Source organism: Nerophis ophidion, linkage group LG12 (genome assembly GCF_033978795.1).
Source record: "Nerophis ophidion isolate RoL-2023_Sa linkage group LG12, RoL_Noph_v1.0, whole genome shotgun sequence".
NCBI lineage: Eukaryota > Metazoa > Chordata > Actinopteri > Syngnathiformes > Syngnathidae > Nerophis > Nerophis ophidion.
Genome location: NC_084622.1, coordinates 12,610,489 through 12,629,623, shown reverse-complemented (window position 1 = coordinate 12,629,623; position 19,135 = coordinate 12,610,489). Strand labels below are relative to the sequence as shown.

The 19,135-nt window shown below is 38.9% G+C and overlaps 1 protein-coding gene across 2 annotated transcripts in view; it reads left to right on the top strand.

Moving 5' to 3' along the window:
* The first annotated feature begins 310 nt into the window (after positions 1 to 310).
* wash1 (WAS protein family homolog 1) overlaps positions 311 to 19,135 on the top strand; it is a 24,437-nt gene continuing 5,612 nt past the window's right edge. The window contains exons 1-9 of one of the 2 annotated variants that reach the window (XM_061916849.1): positions 311 to 465; positions 6,174 to 6,314; positions 7,207 to 7,318; positions 8,792 to 8,938; positions 12,108 to 12,244; positions 12,310 to 12,445; positions 14,495 to 14,690; positions 18,732 to 18,902; positions 18,979 to 19,135. The exon at positions 18,979 to 19,135 is cut by the window's right edge and continues 2 nt beyond it. In XM_061916849.1, the coding sequence (XP_061772833.1) occupies positions 458 to 465; positions 6,174 to 6,314; positions 7,207 to 7,318; positions 8,792 to 8,938; positions 12,108 to 12,244; positions 12,310 to 12,445; positions 14,495 to 14,690; positions 18,732 to 18,902; positions 18,979 to 19,135 (1,205 nt within the window). In that variant the 5' untranslated portion in view covers positions 311 to 457. Of the gene's footprint in view, positions 574 to 6,173; positions 6,315 to 7,206; positions 7,319 to 8,791; positions 8,939 to 12,107; positions 12,245 to 12,309; positions 12,446 to 14,494; positions 14,691 to 18,731; positions 18,903 to 18,978 lie in introns of both variants that reach the window. The other variant, XM_061916850.1, reaches the window with a different exon arrangement.

Below are 19,135 nucleotides of genomic sequence, written 5' to 3'. Positions count from 1 at the left end.
TTTTTTTAAGAAAATAACAAAGAAGAAAAAAAATCCACACATTTTTTTGGTGTTACATTTCAAGCGTTAAACATACCAAAAACAAGTAGTAAAAAAACTGCTGGTTAGCCACAAGAAGTGAATTAGTGCCATGGAGAATCCCACAACGTCGCCGTTTTCGATTTGCCCAAGTCCCAATGTGTAATGGGCGTTCTATTATCGTATCATGTATTCGAAGCACTCACGAGTCCACCCATTCATCCATTTTTTGCCGTTTATCCTCCTTGAATAAAATGTTTTTAATTTCGAATGTGAGATTTCCATGCGCCGTGAACCCCTCTTGTGAAGAACTATAAGTCACATGACACATTGAAGCGGAAGTGCTTGTTGGCTGTTGTTATGCTAAAGCTAACAGCTAGCTTCTACTGTCAGCTATACATGCCCTCTTGTTGTTGTTGTTGACAGGCTAACAACATCGATGGTCAGGTAAATTGTTTGTCTCTTAAAAAGTGCGATGCTATAAATGACGCTTGGCATGTAACTGCTTCTACGTGATTCGATTAGCCGACAAAAGCTTGTCTTTCTTGTTTGCCAGTAAGTACTGCATGGATGTTTATCACCTATTTCCTATTTATTGTTTGCTAGTAAGTACTGTATGCAGGTTTGTCACCTATTCCTTATTTATTGTTTGCTAGTAAGTACTGTATGCAGGTTTGTCACCTATTCCTTATTTATTGTTTGCTAGTAAGTACTGTATGCAGGTTTGTCACCTATTCCTTATTTATTGTTTGCTAGTAAGGACTGTATGCAGGTTTATCACCTATTCCTTATTTGCTAAAAAAGTACTGTATGCCGGTTTATCACCTATTCCTTATTCATTGTTTGCTAGTAAGTTTTGTATGCAGGTTTGTCACCTATTCCTTATTCATTGATTGCTAGAAAGTACTGTATGCAGGTTTATCACCTATTTCTTATTCCTTGTTTGCTAGTAAGTACTGTATGTAGGTTTATCACCTATACCTTATTCATTGTTTGTTAGTAAGTACTGTGTACAGGTTTATCACCTATTCCTTATTCATTGTTTGCTAGTAAGTACCATATAGAGGATATCACCTATTCCTTATTCATTGTTTGCCAGTAGGTACTGTATGCAGGTCTGTCACCTATTCCTTATTCATTGTTTGCTAGTAAGTACTGTATACAGGTTTATCACCTATTCCTTATTCATTGTTTGCTAGTAAGTACTGTATGCAGGTTTTTCAGCTATTCCTTATGTATTGTTTGCTAGTAAGTACTGTATGCATGTTTATCACCTATTCCTTATTCATTGTTTGCTAGTAAGTGTTGTATGCAGGTTTGTCACCTATTCCTTATTCATTGTTTGCTAGTGAGTACTGTATGCAGGTTTGTCACCTATTCCTTATTTATTGTTTGCTAGTAAGTACTGTATGCAGGTTTGTCACCTATTCCTTATTTGCTAAAAAGTACTGTATGCAGGTTTATCACCTATTCCTTATTCATTGTTTGCTAGTAAGTATTGTATGCAGGTTTGTCACCTATTCCTTATTCATTGTTTGCTAGTAAGTACTGTATGCAAGTTTGTTACCTATTCCTTATTCATTGTTTGCTAGTAAGTACTGTATGCAAGTTTGTCACCTATTCCTTATTCATTGTTTGCTAGTAAGTACTGTATGCAGGTTTGTCACCTATTCCTTATTTATTGTTTGCCAGTAAGTACTGTATACAGGTTTATCACCTATTCCTTATTCATTGTTTGCTATTAAGTACTGTACGCAGGTTTATCACCTATTTCTTATTCCTTGTTTGCTAGTAAGTACTGTATGCAGGTTTGTCACCTATTCATTGTTTCCTAGAAAGTACTGTATGCAGGTTTATCACTTATTTCTTATTCATTGTTTGCTAGTAAGTACTGTATGCCGGTTTATCACCTATTATTCATTGTTTGCTATTAAATACTGTACGCAGGTTTATCACCTATTTCTTATTCCTTGATTGCTAGTAAGTACTGTATGCAGGTTTGTCACCTATTCATTATTCATTGTTTGCTAGAAAGTACTTAACTGTATGCAGGTTTATAACCTATTCCTTATTCATTGTTTGCTAGTAAGTACTGTATACAGGTTTATCACCTATTCCTTATTCATTGTTTGCTAGTAAGTACCATACAGAGGATATCACCTATTCCTTATTCATTGTTATTTGCTAGGAAGTACTGCATGCAGGTTTATCACCTATTCCTTATTCATTGTTTGCTAGTAAGTACTATATGCAGGTTTTATAACGGTGATATATTCAGGATTGAGATGTACAAAGTGAAACAAGCAACAGTGTGCACTGGTTGCATCTCCAGTCATGTGAGAGTCATATGAGAGTGAAACATTAAGAATATGTTCTAGGAATGTGTAAATGGTCATAATGAGCTCTCGGAACTGTCATTGCAGAATCCCCACATCAAGCAATGGAGTGGAGATGTTAATTTTGATATTCTGTATACTGTATATGCATACTGTAGTGTACTGTGCCCTCCAAAAGTATTGGAACAGTGAGGCCGATTCCTTAATTGGTGTTGTAGACTGAAAACATTTTGGTTTGACATCAAACGATGAACATTTCAGCTTTTATTTCCAGGTATTTACGTCTGGATCTGATACAAAACTTAGACGATAGCACCTTTTGTAATGGAACACAACATTTTTAGGTGAGCAAGAGTATTTGAACATACTGTGTATTGCCAAAAGTATTTGGCCAAGCCCAACTCCTGAAAAACAACCCCACACCATAATTCCTCTTCCACCAAATGTCATAGTCAGCACAAGGCAGTCCAAATTGTAGCGTTCTCCTGGCAACCTCCACTCCCAAACAGGTCCATCAGATTGCCAGATGGAAAAGCGTGATTCATCAGGCCAGAGAAGGCGTCTCCACTGCTCTAGAGTCCAGTGGCGACGTGCTTTACACCACTGCATCCCACGCTTTGCATTGGCTTAGATGCTGCTGCTCGGCCATAGAAACCCATTTCTGGAAGTTCCCTGCGTACTGTACGTGGGCTAATTGGAAGGTCACATGATGTTTTGAGCTCTGTAGCAACAGACTGTGCAGAAAGACCCCTCTCATGGCCTACTACCTGGTGGCTGACTTGCTGTTGTTCCCAAACTCTTCACTTTTCCTTTGATAAAGTTGAATTTGGAATATTTAGGTGCGAGGAAACTTCACGTCTGGATTTGTTGCACAGGTGGCATCTTATGACAGTTCCACGATGGAAATCACTGAGAGAGGCCCATTCTTTCGCAAATGTTTGTAGAAACAGTCTCCATGCCTGAGTGCTTGATTTTATACACCGGGCCAAGTGATTAGGGCACCTGATTCTCATAATTTGGATGGTTGGCCAAAATTTGGCAATATACTGTATAAACTTAAAATAGATTCAAGTGATTAAGACTTAATATTTAGTTGCAAATCCTTTGCTTTCAATCAGTGCATCAAGGCTGTGAGCCATTGACATCACCACACTTTTGCATTCTTTTGTGATGCTTTTCCAGGCCTTCACTATAGCCCAGGGGTCGGGAACCTTTTTGGCTGAGAGAGCCATGAAAGCCACATATTTCAAAATGTATTTCCGTGAGAGCCATATAATCTTTTTTTTAACACTGAATACAACTAAATGCGTGCATTTTTAAGACCAACATTTTTACAGTAAATTAAGTGTCTTATTCTTTTTAAAAATTGTAAAAAAAAAACTTGGTAAATGGTTGTACTTGTATAGCGCTTTTCTACCCCTTTTTAAGGAGCCCAAAGTGCTTTGACACTATTTCCACATTCACCCATTCACACACACATTCACACACTGATGGCGGGAGCTGCCATTCAGGGCGCTAACCAGGACCCATCAGGAGCAAGGGTGAAATGTCTTGCTCAAGGACACAACGGACGTGACTAAAATGGTAGAAGGTGGGGATTGAACCAGTCAGTAACCCTCAGATTGCTGGCACATCCACTGTTCCAACTTCGCCCCGCAGTCCCCAAGATAATAACATTGTTATTCTAAAGCTAACAAATAATAAATATGATACTTCTTACAATAAAGCGACTTCTTGAACAGGTGCAATTGATGGTTGGACAAAAATGCATGAGAATTTTTTATAACTTGAACGTTATTTTTAACACTGTGATTACCGGCGGAATTATTCATTACTTATCGTGTTAAGCAATGTCAGCTAAGATTTATCTGAGAGCCAGACTCAGTCATCAAAAGAGCCGCATCTGGCTCTAGAGCCATAGGTTCCCTACCCCTGCCATAGCCTCTTTCAGTTCTTTGTTTTTGGGAGGGGGTTACTCCCTTCAGTCTCCACTTCAGCAGGTCAAATGAATGTTCTATTGGGTTTAGGTCTCGAGACTGACTTGGTCAGGCTAACACCTTCCACTTCTTGCCCCTGATCAACTCCTTTCTGGTTTTGGGTGGTTGTCTTGCTGCATGATGAAGGATCTCCCAATCGGTGTGGTTGCATCTTTCTTTAAATTAGCAGACAAAATGTTTCTGTAGACTTCTGAGTTTATTTTGCTGCTGCCAATGAAGATGTGGTCCCAGAAGAAGCCACGCAAGCCCAAGCCATGACATGATGTTTCACAGATGAGCTTGTATGTTTGGGATCATGAGCAGATCCTTTCTTTCTCCAAACTTTGAAAGAAGTTCATCTTTGTCTCATCAGTCCATAAACATTTTCCCAGAATTTTTGAGGCTCTTCTTTGTACCTTTTGGCAAATTCCAGCCTGGCCTTCCTATTCTTCTTGCTAAAGAGTGGTTTGGTCCGTCTTCTCTGAGATTCACAATTGCTTCTTTTTCATCCATAGACAGCTCTCTGGTTTTCATGTTGGTTCCACCTCAAGATGCAGTCTGCACAGGCAAAACCTATCCTACCCAATCTGAAAACCGAGCTCAGACTTTCAGTGCTATTTATTGTTTGAATAATCAATGTCCTATTCTTCTTGCTAATGAGTGGTTTGAATCTTCTGGTGTAGCCTCTGTACTTCTGTTCATGAAGTCTTCTGCCAACAGTAGATTGTGGAACCTTCACTCCTGCACTCTGGAGGTTGCTTCTGAAGTCACTAACAATAGTTTTTTATAGCTCTCACAATGTTTCAGTCATCAACTGCGAAAGTTTTCCTTAGTCTACCTGTTCCACATCTGTTGCTTAGTACACAAGTGGTTTCTTTCTTCTTCAGGACATTCCAAATGGTTGTACAATGGCACTGATGGATTGTCCGTCTTCTCTCAGATTCACAATTGCTTCTTGTTCACCCATAGACAGCTCTCTGGTTTTCATGTTGGTTCCACCTCGAGATGCAGTCTGCACAGGCATAACCTATCCTACCCAATCTGAAAACCAAGCTCAGACTTTCAGTGCTATTTATTGTTTGAATAATCAATGTCCTATTCTTCTTGCTAATGAGTGGTTTGAATCTTCTGGTGTACCCTCTGTACTTCTGTTCATGAAGTCTTCTGCCAACAGTAGATTGTGGAACCTTCACTCCTGCCCTCTGGAGGTTGTTTCTGAAGTCACTATCAGTTGTTCTTTATAGCTCTCACAATGTTTCAGTCATCAACTGCGGAAGTTTTCCTTAGTCTACCTGTTCCACATCTGTTGCTTATTACACAAGTGGTTTCTTTTTTCTTCAGGACATTCCAAATGGTTGTACAATGGCACTGATGGATTGTCCGTCTTCTCTCAGATTCACAATTGCTTCTTTTTCACCCATAGACAGCTCTCTGGTTTTCATGTTGGTTCCACCTCGAGATGCAGTCTGCACAGGCAAAACCTATGCTACCCAATCTGAAACCGAGCTCAGACATTCAGTGCTATTTATTTTTTGAATAATCAATGTCAATTTGGAGACACCCGGGCAACAAAACACACCTGTCAGTCACATGTTCCAAGACTTCAAACTAAAGGTGCTATCTTCTAAGTTGCGTATCAGTTTCGGATGTAAATACCTGGAAATAAAAGCTGAAATGTGGATCTCTCGTCCCATATTCGTCTTTTCATGTCAAACCCAAATGTTTTCAGTCTACAACAAAACTAAAGGATTTGGACTCACTGTTGCAGTACTTTTTGGAGGGCACGCACTTGCAATGCATCAATCATTGAGACTTGATTGAAAAGCTGGCGGTGACTTTGCAGGATGACCCAGAAGCACTGCCTGGAGGGCCAGGTGTATTCGGTGCCTCTCATCCAGCCGGACCTGAGGCGAGAGGAAGCTGTTCATCAGATCGCCGATGCATTATTCTACCTGGAGACCATCTCAACGGATATTTTCAGCAGGTAAGCTCAACCAAAGAATTATAATGTTTGCCTAAATTCCTCACCTTGAATTGTAGGTGCTAAAAGTACCCGTACGTCATACTTATTTCCAGGGTTGTCAAAATAACCAAATATTGCAGATTAAATAATATATCATCATGATTAATCTGTTTGAATTTGAATTGCGGAATGACTCAAAATCTCTGAAACGTCTTTGGCAACGAATTCCGGGGCAATTTGTCGGAGTAATTTTAATGTGCGTTAATGAGCAGTTGATCGGTAGTGACCAGCTGTGCAATATGGAATATACGCAATAATATGGTCTTCTCCATGGGAAATGTGACTACAAAAAGGTTATCTTTTTACCAAATAACGTCTATCTTAAAGTAGCACATTTATATCACAATAGGAGGGACAGGTGGATTAGAGGAACAGACATGTTTTCTTTTAACATAAACATGATGTTAAAGGTGTTTAATAAATATGTACATTCCAGGCCTGGGCAATTATTTTGACGTGGGGGACCAAATTTAGAGGAAAAAAATGTGTCTGGGGGCCAGTATATCCATCTATCTACATGTATGTATGTATACACAAAAGCTGCTGTACTGGATTTGTGCTTGGGTTCTATTTTAAGAACACTAATACAAAACCTCGCACTCATGATTTAGGGCTATATAAATAAACATTGATTGATGATATTTGGGAGCAACTTTCTCCATAATAATGAGCACGGAGATGGAGAAGCCTGCTTGAGTGAAAGGTTGATAGGCTGAGAGACAAGGTTCCTACAACAAAGCGTTTTTTTGACGTTCATAAATCGAGGTCGTACTGTAATCTGATTACAAATTGTAATCGTTTGACGGCAGCAGTTTTCTCCCTTGGTAAGAAGATGGGTGTGTGTCGATTTCAGGGTGTCTGACAGTGTCGAGAACAAACGCCGCAATCTGCAGAGTGTCACCGACCGCATCCGACTTGTCCAGGCGCGCGTGGACAGGATCAAGGGCAGCAAAAAAGCCACCAAGGTAAGAGATTTTGGATGCGGTAAGAAAAAAAACAATTGTGTTGAGCAAATTCGGGGTTTGAAACTCAAAGCTTGAATTGTTCTTGTGGAGAATGCATATATTTTTAAGAGTTCTTTCTTTATTCATTGTCATGTTTAAAGCAGCTAATATCTTCCCATGTGTACTCTTTTTGCTTGTATCTTATGTCCGCAAGTAAACTCTGTGCTTTATCTTTAAGACAGAGGTGTCCAAACTATTTCGATTGAGGGCCGCACACTGAAAAATTAAAGCATGCGGGGGCCAATCTGATATTTTTCATTTGCAAAACCAATACAATATATATATATATATTTTTTTACCTTTAGGGCTCCCCTCAAGTTTGGTCTCAGGGACAAGAAAGGGTCCCAGTCATTAAAATTTTAAATCAGTCATAAGTTGTTTTTTTCAATGCTTAAATCTCCAAATCAACTTTAGGCATATCTGTCGATATAAAGTTATTTATTTTTTCAAATTTTATATTTTTTTGTCAAATCCATTTTCTTGGCAAAAACACAAAATAGCCAATCTTTTAGTATTATATAATCAATATAACAACATTGATTTTGAGCGATGACAAATTTAAAAAAAAGTCTCACAAAAATTCTTGGTGATCCATAAAAGTATTTAACATGAGTCATACATTTTGTTTCCAATGCTTGAGTCTCTAGATCAACTTCAGATCTATCTATTTATTATAAGTTTTCATTATTTTAGAAGTCTGTTGGTTGGTTTGTTTATTTTATACCCTTTTTGTCAAAGAAAACGTTTTTTACACGGCAAACCCATAAAATAAGCAATATTTTCCCCCCAAAATATTAAATTTGTAATGTGAAGTAATTGGAGCTTTAAATAGGTCAATAATTCAAAACATTAAATTTGATCATTATTTTTTGAGCAATGACATTTTTAAATGAAATAAACACCTGCACGGCAGCTTTGTGTTATGAAAGACAAAATTGCAACTTTTTGTCTTTACGTTCCACCTGTTTGCTGTTTTATTCCACATTTTTATGTTTCATTTTCTTTTCCAGTAGTATTTTTAAAGGGTGCCGGGGGCCGGTAAAAAATTAGCTGAGGGCCACAAATGACCCCAGGGCCGCACTTTGGACACCCCTGCTTTAAGAGGTTTGAATGTGAGAATATAGCATACTCCCTTTTTACTTTATCAGTATTAGAAATATACGGCTGTATTCCTTTCTGGGCAGGGTGGTGGCTGTTTTCGTATTCAATAAGTTGCCTCTTCCCGTTTGATTTTCAGACCGCTTCTAGATGCTGCCAGTAACGGACTGTAGGACTGGTCTCCTAAAGCTTTAGTAAAACTTGATGATATTCCTATTCTGTCTTGATGGTCCTTCTACTCAACTGAAAGAACTTGGGATTGACCAGTGACTTTAATTCCCTGAGAGGCAGACTGGTTAGACGCAACAATCTCCTAAAAGCTGGCTGTGCTTTTAGGTTTTTTCCAGTGCCAAGTACCCAGCCCCGGACAGACTCCAGGACTACTCCTCTATTTTCACCGGAGCCGCTGACCCCTCGCTGCAAGCCCACCCTCGACCCAGGATACAGAACAAACTTCGACCTTTTGATGAGAAGACTTTACAGGTGAGATTTTTATTTTCCCTGCCGTCAGAAGGAAAGCACTGAGAAAGCACTTATTGCCTTCTGTAGCATTGCAATCAAGTGTTTTCTGTAGAGATGTCCGATAATATCGGACTGCCGATATTATCGGCCGATAAATGCTTTAAAATGTAATATCGGAAATTATCGGTATCGGTTTCAAAAAGTAAAATTTATGATCACGGACGTAGGGAGAAGTACAGAGCGCCAATAAACCTTAAAGGCACTGCCTTTGCGTGCCGGCGAAGTCAGATAATATCTACGGCTTTTCACACACACAAGTGAATGCAAGGCATACTTGTTCAACAGCAATACAGGTCACACTACGGGTGGCCTTATAAACAACTTTACCACTGTTACAAATATGCGCCACACTGTGAACCCACACCAAACAAGAATGACAAACACATTTGTGGAGAACATCCTCACCGTAACACAACATAAACACAACAGAACAAATACCCTGAATCCCTTGCAGCATTAACTTCTGGGATGCTACAATATACACCCCCCCGCTACCCTCCCACCTTAACCCCGCCCACCTCAACCTCCTCATGCTCTCTCAAGGAGAGCATGTCCCAAATTCCAAGCTGCTGCTTTGAGGCATGTTAAAAAAAAATGCACTTTGTTACGTCAATATTAAATATGGCAGTGCCATGTTGGCATTTTTTCCATAACTTCAGTTTATTTACTTTAGAAAACCTGTTACATTGTTACCTTGTTACAATCACAACAAAATTAGGCATAATAATGTGTTCATTCCACGACTGTGTATATCGTATCGGTTGATATCGGAATCGGTAATTAAGAGTTGGACAATATCGGTTATCTGCAAAAAAGCCCTTATCGGACATCTTTAGATTTCTGTGGAAGAAAAAAGGAGCTAAAGTTATGCACGGGAAAAAAAAGGGCACTAAGAATAATACACGCTGTTTGCCATCAACCTACCCCCAGGTGCATGTCTTTGGAGGTGGGAGGAACCTATCCCCAGGTGCATGTCTTTGGAGGTGGGAGGGGCCTTTCCCTAGGTGCACTCTTTGGAGGTGGGCGGGGCCTATCCCCAGGTGCATGTCTTTGGAGGTGGGAGGGGCCTATCCCCAGGTGCATGTCTTTGGAGGTGGGCGGGGCCTACCCCCAGGTGCATGTCTTTGGAGGTGGGCGGAGCCTATCCCCGGGTGCATGACTTTGGAGGTGAGAGGGGCCTATCAATCAATCAATCAATCAATGTTTACTTATTTAGCCCTAAATAACTAGTGTCTCAAAGGGCTGCAAAAACCACTACGACATCCTCGGTAGGCCCACATAAGGGCAAGGAAAACTCACCTATCCCCAGGTGCATGTCTTTGGAGGTGAGAGGGGCCTATCCCCAGGTGCACGACTTTGGAGGTGGGAGGAGCCTATCCGCAGGTGCATGTCTTTGTAGGTGAGAGGGGCCTATCCCCAGGGGCATGTCTTTGGAGGTGGGAGGGGCCTATACCCAAGTGCATGTCTTTGGAGGTGGGAGGGGCCTTTCCCCAAGTGCATGTCTTTGGAGGTGGGAGGGGCCTTTCCCCAGGTGCATGTCTTTGGAGGTGGAAGGAGCTTATCCCCAGGTGGATGTCTTTGGAGGTGGGAGGGGCCTATCCCCAGGTGCATGTCTTTGGAGGTGGGAGGGGCCTATCCCCAGGTGCATGTCTTTGGAGGTGGGAGGGGCCTATCTCCAGGTGCATGTCTTTGGCGGTGGGAGGAGGCTGGAGTACCCGGAGGGAACCCATGCAGTCACGGGGAGAACATGCAAACTCCACACAGAAAGATCCCGAGCGCAGGATCAAACCCAGGACCTTCGTATTGTGAGGCAGAAGCACTACCTCCACCGTGCTGCCCATATATGATATGTATCTTGTAAAAATATACTTTTATAGTTAAATATCTAGTTTTTATGCATGGAACTGTTGTTTAAGAATCAGTTGATTGTATCTGAGTGATGAGGTTGACATTTAAAGATTGAATTGACAACTAAATGTTTCTTTTTTCAATTTTTATTTTAATATTGTTTTTTAATGGTATAACCTTTACATTTTTTTTTACAAATTGCTATTGTATTGGGGATATTATTTTTCTTCAAATGTGGTAGATGACACAGTTTTTTTCTTTTTTGTTTGTTATACCAAGAATTGTATTATTTTTTTCGTTATTATTGGTCATTTTGTAAAACAGTTTGTTTGTTTTTTATCAAGGAAACATTCACTGGTAGCATTTAGAGGTACGATGCTTTTACAGTGAAGGGAATTATATTTATATAGCACTTTTTTCTAGTGACTCAAAGCGCTTTACATAGTGAAACCCAATATCTAAGTTACATTTTTAAACCAGTGTGGGTGGCACTGGGAGCAGGTGGGCAAAGTGTCTTGCCCAAGGACACAACGGCAGTGACTAGGATGGCAAAAGTGGGTATTGAACCTGGAACCCTCGAGTTGCTAGCACCCCCACTCTACCAACTGAACTACACCGTCCCAATCTAAATAGTGATATCACTATTTAGATTTTTGCTTCACTTGAAAATACAGAAAAAAATACTCAAAATGTGTGTACACACTATAAATAAAACTAGGAAAAAATGAGGACATTAAAAATTGAATACAAAATTATCCGACCCTACTTAGGTGTGTGTTTACATTTGCACCACTTCACAAATCCACATTGGTGAATCAAAAAGCTGCAACTTTTCCATTGCCCCTATTTCCTAGTCCAGTTGCACGCACAAAACAGCATTAAAAACATCTCACAAACAAATCTGTTTCCATCGTTTACTTTAAAGAGCTGTTCGAAAGAATAGATTCGGTCGGGGCGGTATAGCTCGATTGGTAGAGTGGCCGTGCCAGCAACTTGAGGGTTGCAGGTTCGATTCCCGCTTCCGCCATCCTAGTCACTGCCGTTGTGTCCTTGGGCAAGACACTTTACCCACCTGCTCCCAGTGCCACCCACACTGGTTTAAATGTAACTTAGATATTGGGTTTCACTATGTAAAGCGCTTTGAGTCACTAGAGAAAAGCGCTATATAAATATAATTCACTTCACTTCACAAACGCCACATCTCCAACGAGTTCCCTGTCTGATTCTGTCCTGACCTTTTTTTTTTTTTTCACCCTGAGCGTTTTGTTTGCCTCGGCCACAGGAGAAGTTGGTATACTTCCCGGTGTGCGTGGCCAACAAGAAGAAGTCTGAAGACGAGACACAGGAGGGGCTGGGCAGTCTGCCACGTAACATCTCCTCCGTCAGCTCGCTGCTGCTTTTCAACACCACCGAGAACCTGTGAGTGCACGCCGTGAGTCCGTCCAGATCACCTTCAACACCTTGCTGCTTCTCGCTTGTTGAAGGTACAAGAAGTATGTCTTCCTCGATCCTCTGGCGGGCGCCGTGACGAAGACGCACACCACCATAGAAACTGAGAAGGCGGAGAAGCCTTTTGATGCTCCTCTGTCCATCACTAAGAGAGAACAGCTGGAGAGACTGGTAACCTTTTGCAAGTATTTGCTACAACACCTCACATGCATGGTTTGCGGTTTTGTTTTGTTGTTTATTCCTTCAGATGATTATTTCTAATGTGTGACTACATTCAAGCTCCTCCACAGCGAACTCATCAAAGCATGCCTAAAATGATGTGGAGTGAATAGTTTAGATTCAGGAAGTCTTAAAGGGGAACTGCACTTTTTTGGGGGGGTAATTTTGTCTGTCATTCACAATTTTCATGTAAGACAAAAACACATATATGTTAACAGGCCTTAAATTATGACTTTTTAAGGTCAAGGCAGGTGTTGCCTTAAAGGAGGGCTCATATTTTAGGGCACCAAGGCAATATATATATATATATATATATATATATATATGTGTGTGTGTGTGTATATATATATATATTTATGTTCATATATATATATATATATATACACATATATGTATGTGTGTGTATATATATGTATATATGTATATTTATGTGCATATATATATATATATATATATATATATATATATATATATATATATATACACACACACACATATATATATATATATATATATATACACACATGTGTGTGTGAATATTTATGTATATATATATTTATATTTTTTGCATATATATATATATGTATGTATATGTGTATATATATGCATATATATGTATGCATATATATGTATGTCTATATATATGCATATTTATAAATGCATATATAGACACACATATATACACACATACATGTATGTGTGTATATGTATTTGTATATATATTTAATTTTTTTGCATATATATGTATGTTTGTGTATGTATGCATATATATATATTTATGCATATATATTCATATATGCATATATCTATGTGCATATGTATTTATTAATATTTGTATATAATTGCATATATATACCATATATGCATATATATATATATATATATATATATATATATATACTTACATATACAGGACATTGACATATGTCTATTTAAGTAAAGAATGAGTCATAATCCTCGCAAATGTATATATTTATATATATTTTTTTGCATTTATATATATATATTTATGTGTATATATATATGCATATATATGTGTGCATGTACTGTATATATGTATGCATATATAAATATATACATATTGTATGCATATATATGCATATATGTGTGTATATGTATATATATTATTGATCCCAGGTACCAATAAAGTACATTCTATTGTATTCTATATATGTATTTATCCATATCTGTATATGTATGCACATATTTATATACAGTATATATACTATATATGTATATATATATATATATATATATGCATGTGTGTATATATATATATATGCATGTGTGTATGTATATATATATATATATATGCATGTATATATATATATATATACTTACATATACAGGACGTTGACATATGTCTAGTTAAGTAAAGAATCGAGTCATAACCCTCGCAAAGAAAAAATGCGGGTGCAACTAAAGCATCTTGTCGGGTCTTTCTCACCATTATTGGATCTAAATTGTCTCTCAAAGTTGACAAACTTCTCAGATTATGTCCTCATCATTTTACTATCCAGGTGAGATGCATGATTTTTAATCTAAAATAAACTTTCACAAGCTCCGAGGCGAGAAAGCCGCTCAGGCGCTAATGATGTCAATATAAGCAACGCAAGCTAGTTGGCTCCCTTTGATCCCGGCGAAGCTATAAATAGTTTGTCCGTGTTAGCACTTATAACAATAATGTAACTAATACTTGTTTATATTTAAGTCACAAAATGTAAATGGAGTATTGTTGACGCTTTGGATTTATGGGCGGAATTGAAGACTCCATTGTAAGCAAACTTTTATTCATGTTTATTTACAATGCATGAAAAAAGATACATCCGTCTTCTTATCTTACATAATGATTTTGATCAATAGGCAACATTAAAAAAAGTGCACTTCCCCTTCAAGTGGTCTTACTCCTGATCAATTCAAATAATTATTGAACACTTTTGCCCGTATAATAAAAAATGTTTATACTTCTGATCTTATTCAATTTGTCACCACTCACATCAGACAGCAGAGAACTATTTCTACGTACCAGACTTGGGGCAGGTGCCCGAGATCGACGTGCCGTCGTACCTGCCAGACCTGCCGGGCATCGCAGATGACTTGTCCTACAGCGCCGACCTGGGGCCCGGCTTTGCGCCATCAGGACCCTTGCACATCATACCAGAGCTGCCCTCTTTCTCGGAGGAGTGCGGCACAGAAGGTGCACACACACACACACACACACATCAAGGTATTTAGACAGAACAGTTACATAGGAGCCAGTAAGTTCATCCAACTGTGAGTGTCATTTATACATTCTTAACTTATTTTTACCAAGACATGATTTTAATTTTAAACATTTTTAACATACGTAATATCATTAAAAGGTTAACTAACCGCTGTCGCGTTTGGACCAGATGTTCCTCCGAGGGAATGTAAGTTGCTGGTCAATCCCAAGATCTTTTGATGGCACATAAGCTGATTTTAAATGATAACCCAGAAACAGAATAGGTATTTTGCAATTTATTCCAAAGCTTTGGAGAGACCAACCTAAAATACAACACATTCAATTCGCATCGCCCAGTTGATCGGCCAAACCCTACGGACGCGCTGTCGTCCCCACTATCTCCCCGGCCCCCACACCTACCGGAACAAATCCACGTATCTGTTCTTCTGCTAAGCCTGGGACAGGGAGAGATAAGAAGGGAGTTATGGCTACTCCTCACATTCCTACAGCTTCAAGGTTAACACATGCAGTTTACTAGCAGACAACCATAAAGAGCACAAATGGAAAAACACTAGCTGTTTTCAAATATAACTATGGAAAAAAGGAATAACTCTTGAATATGGAAATATGTAGATATCTATCTCCGTCACCGCATAACATTTCAGAAAACTATATTTTTTGATGAGCGTCCAATTGAAGGTGTCCCTAATGTCTGGGCTTATTTTATACCGATACCTACTTTCACCTTTCAAAAAGTTGAATTTAATTAACAGTCACTACCAAATAATAATAAAAAAATGTCTTAGTTAAGAATATTGGGGAAGTTTCTTACCTCCGGATTCCTCGGACCACCAATCACCGACATGACAGCTCCTTTTCAGGGTTTTAGACACTGTCTTATCCATCAATAATATCTCTTCGTTGTGCTTTTCAGCAAGTCTTTCTCTGTTTGTATCTCGCTCTTGCTCTTGCTCCAGCTCCACCGCCTCTCTTGTCCCTGGCTGCTGCCTTTTTAAAAGAGCGACAGGTGATTAGATAAGCACGCCCAGGTGGGCCATCTACACACCTGTCGCTGATCTCGCAGTCGGTCCTGGCACACCCGGCTTCGCTGCAGGTCCGCAGGCCACGCCCCCTCCACAAATGTATATCATATATTTATACAAATCCTTGGTTCCGGGCCTGATCGTTGTAAATGAATATTTGCAAAGTAGGAATTATTCATGAAATAGTCGTGCACATTGCGCTTCAAATCATGCGGCTTCACCACACTGCACATGTTTTTCTATATTTTTTCAAGCATTTTCTACTATTGTTTGGTCCTAAATTAAGCATTTCCAAGCATAAAAATGGCTAAATAAACTAAAAAATTGTCAATAAGTTAAAAGAGTCCGCCCTGAGATGGGTAAGTTGTGAGTTCAAACCCCGGCCGAGTCATACCAAAGACTATAAAAATGGGAGACATTACCTCCCTGCTTGGCACTCAGCATCAAGGGTTGGAATTGGGTGTTAAATCACCCAAAACATTATTCCCGGGCGTGGCCACCGCTACTGCTCACTGCTCTTCTCACCTCCCAGGGTGTGATCAAGGGTGATGGCTCAAATGCAGAGAATAATTTCGCCACGCCTAGAGTGTTTGACAATCATTGGTACTTTATCTTTAACTTCAATAATACAGTTTGAAGACCAAACCAATCAGAGTGCGCTGTTCAGTATCGTGGCCCCTGATTGGCTTAGCCTTAGGCAGCATTACTATATAGGAATAAAATAGTGTAAAGGTGGGTAAACGGTGTTATTTCATGTATAAAGGGCTCTCCAGATGTTAAAAAAACATATTTAGAATGTCATGAAAAATAATTTCGATTTATAAATGATGATTCCTACTTTGCAGAACTTCATTTATCGCGGTTACGTCTGGAACAAATGATCAGTGCTTAACGAGGGACGACCAAGTCTGATATTTTTAAACCTGCAGCATTAAAAATCTCTTTTCAACATTCTAAATACATTTTTAAAATTATAAAACCCCTTTTAGACATGAAATGACGCCTTTTAGTCACTTTGAAACTATTTTGATCCAATATAGTGATGCTGCCTGATTAGTTTGGTCATACAGCCAATACCAATTTATTTTGATATTTTTACTTCATTTCACCAATGTTTGGCTTGAAAATGCTTGATTGAAGTTATAAATACATAAAGTGGTGTGGCACAGCTATCAAACTCATCTTTGTTGGCCAAGCATGTAACACACTAGGAATTTGACTTGGTTCTGTGCTGTCTTTGTTCAATGCATGGAACAAGGAAAATTGCATCGGCGATAGAGTGCAGTAAAGTGGCGGCCATCTGCGGCGCCATCAGACTGTATAATGCATATTTCCTTCTTGACTGTACTTAAATGTAGAATATGTGTATAATATATTTATATTGTTCACTTGTGATTAATGCTGTGTAATAGACTGTATTTATATTATTCACATGTGAATAATGCTGTATATTAGATCCTATTTTTGTTATTCACATTTGAATAATGCTGTATAATAGACTGTATTTATATTATTCACATGTAAATAATGCTGTATTTATATTACTCACATGTGAATAATTCTGTATAATAGACTGTATTTATATGATTCATATGTGAATAATGCTGTATAATAGACTGTATTTATATTATTCACATGTAATGCTGTGTAATAGACTGTATTTATATTATTCACGTGTGAATAATACTGTAAAAGTGACTATTTATGCTATTCACAGGTGAATAATGCTGTATAATAGACTGTATTTATATTATTCACATGTAAAAAAAATACCTAATTGTTTATTGTCTATTGTGAGCGAACTGTGGTGCTGAATTTCTCCAAGGGATCAATAAAGTACTTTCTATTCTATTCTACCTTGGTATTAAACAAGGCGACATTAGAGGATTACAGAGCTGATGCCAAAAGCTGCCACTTCAGAGGGGCTATTTCTACACAAAAGTACCGGTAAAACCCAACTAAAAACAAAATAATTCTTAATAACTATGAACTAATACACAAACGATTGTACCTAGACTATTGTATTCATCAAGTAATCTATCCATTAATTTGTTTTATCAATTTAATAATTGGATGAAACACATTTTACAACCTAGATGCCTATTTTTAGGGGAAATAGTTGAAATTAACAAATATATTTGTTGCTTGCCATAACCTTAATAGTGTTTTTTTCCCCAATAAATGCACATCATCAACATTGAAAGTGCACTTTTGAGGTGTGCATGAATTGAAATGAAACAAAATATAGTTTTGACAGTTCACCCACACAGCCCTGTCTGCGTATTCAAAGTTTCATTTGTTAAACTAAATAAACGATTAATCAATACAATTGTCAGGTTCAAACACTGATGACATCTATTATACAAGACAAGAAGCAAAGAATTAAACAGAGACAGAATTAAATTTGGCTCAATTGAGGAGAAACGTCTGGGCTGTACTCTTGTACAGTCTCCATACTCTGACGAAAGATTGTACTTTTATTTAGACTTTCCCTGATTACATGGCAACAGCTGTTTCTAAGGGAGGGAGGTCGTAAATAGCCATTTGACTTTGATTACAAAACAGTTCAAAGAAAAGGTCGTAAAACAGTTCAAAGAAAAGGGGCCTGGAGAGAGGTCCGGCCCTGCCTTCTCTCCACTTTGTAGATCTCGGAAAGACAAAATCTTCCTGTGGATTACACTACATCAAAGAAACCGACACCTTCATATCGTTTCCCATTCTGCACAGTGGAGTTTTACAAGCCTTTTGATTGGTAGGATCAAAGACAGCTTTTGTCCTGTCGCCAGGGAACTCATTGAAACCCAGTTTTGTGATAACTTAGACAAAATTATTTTGACAACGATCACTTCAATAGTGAAGCCGTAAACTTCAAAACGTGATTATTATAATAAAAAAAGATGTTTTTGATAACCATTTGAGTACATGAAACATGTCTTATATAACAAGTATTGTAAGTAATGGTTGGCTGATGGACTTCACCTGTTTGTTCCAGGTTTCCAAGCGAATGTTCCTCCTCCCCCTCCTCACCCGCCGCCACCACCACCTCCTGCTTCTGAACCTACACTCGTAGCAGGACCGCCGCCTCCTCCTCCGCCGCCCCCTCCTCCTCCTCCACCTGCGCCTGCACAAATGTCCACAGAGGGTTCCAGAGTTGCTAACTCAGGTTTGGAAGGATAAAATAAAATAAAGCATCGTGGAAAATGCGGTGGACATTAAAAGGGGACCTTACTGACTTTCAGGGCCGGTGTCAGGCGCCCCCAGCGAGGTGGTTCAGCCCTCAGACGGCCGGGCCAGCCTCCTGGAGTCCATCCGCAACGCCGGGGGCATCGGCAAGGCCAATTTACGCAACATCAAGGAGCGCAAGATGGAGAAGAAGAAACAGAAGGAGCAGGAACA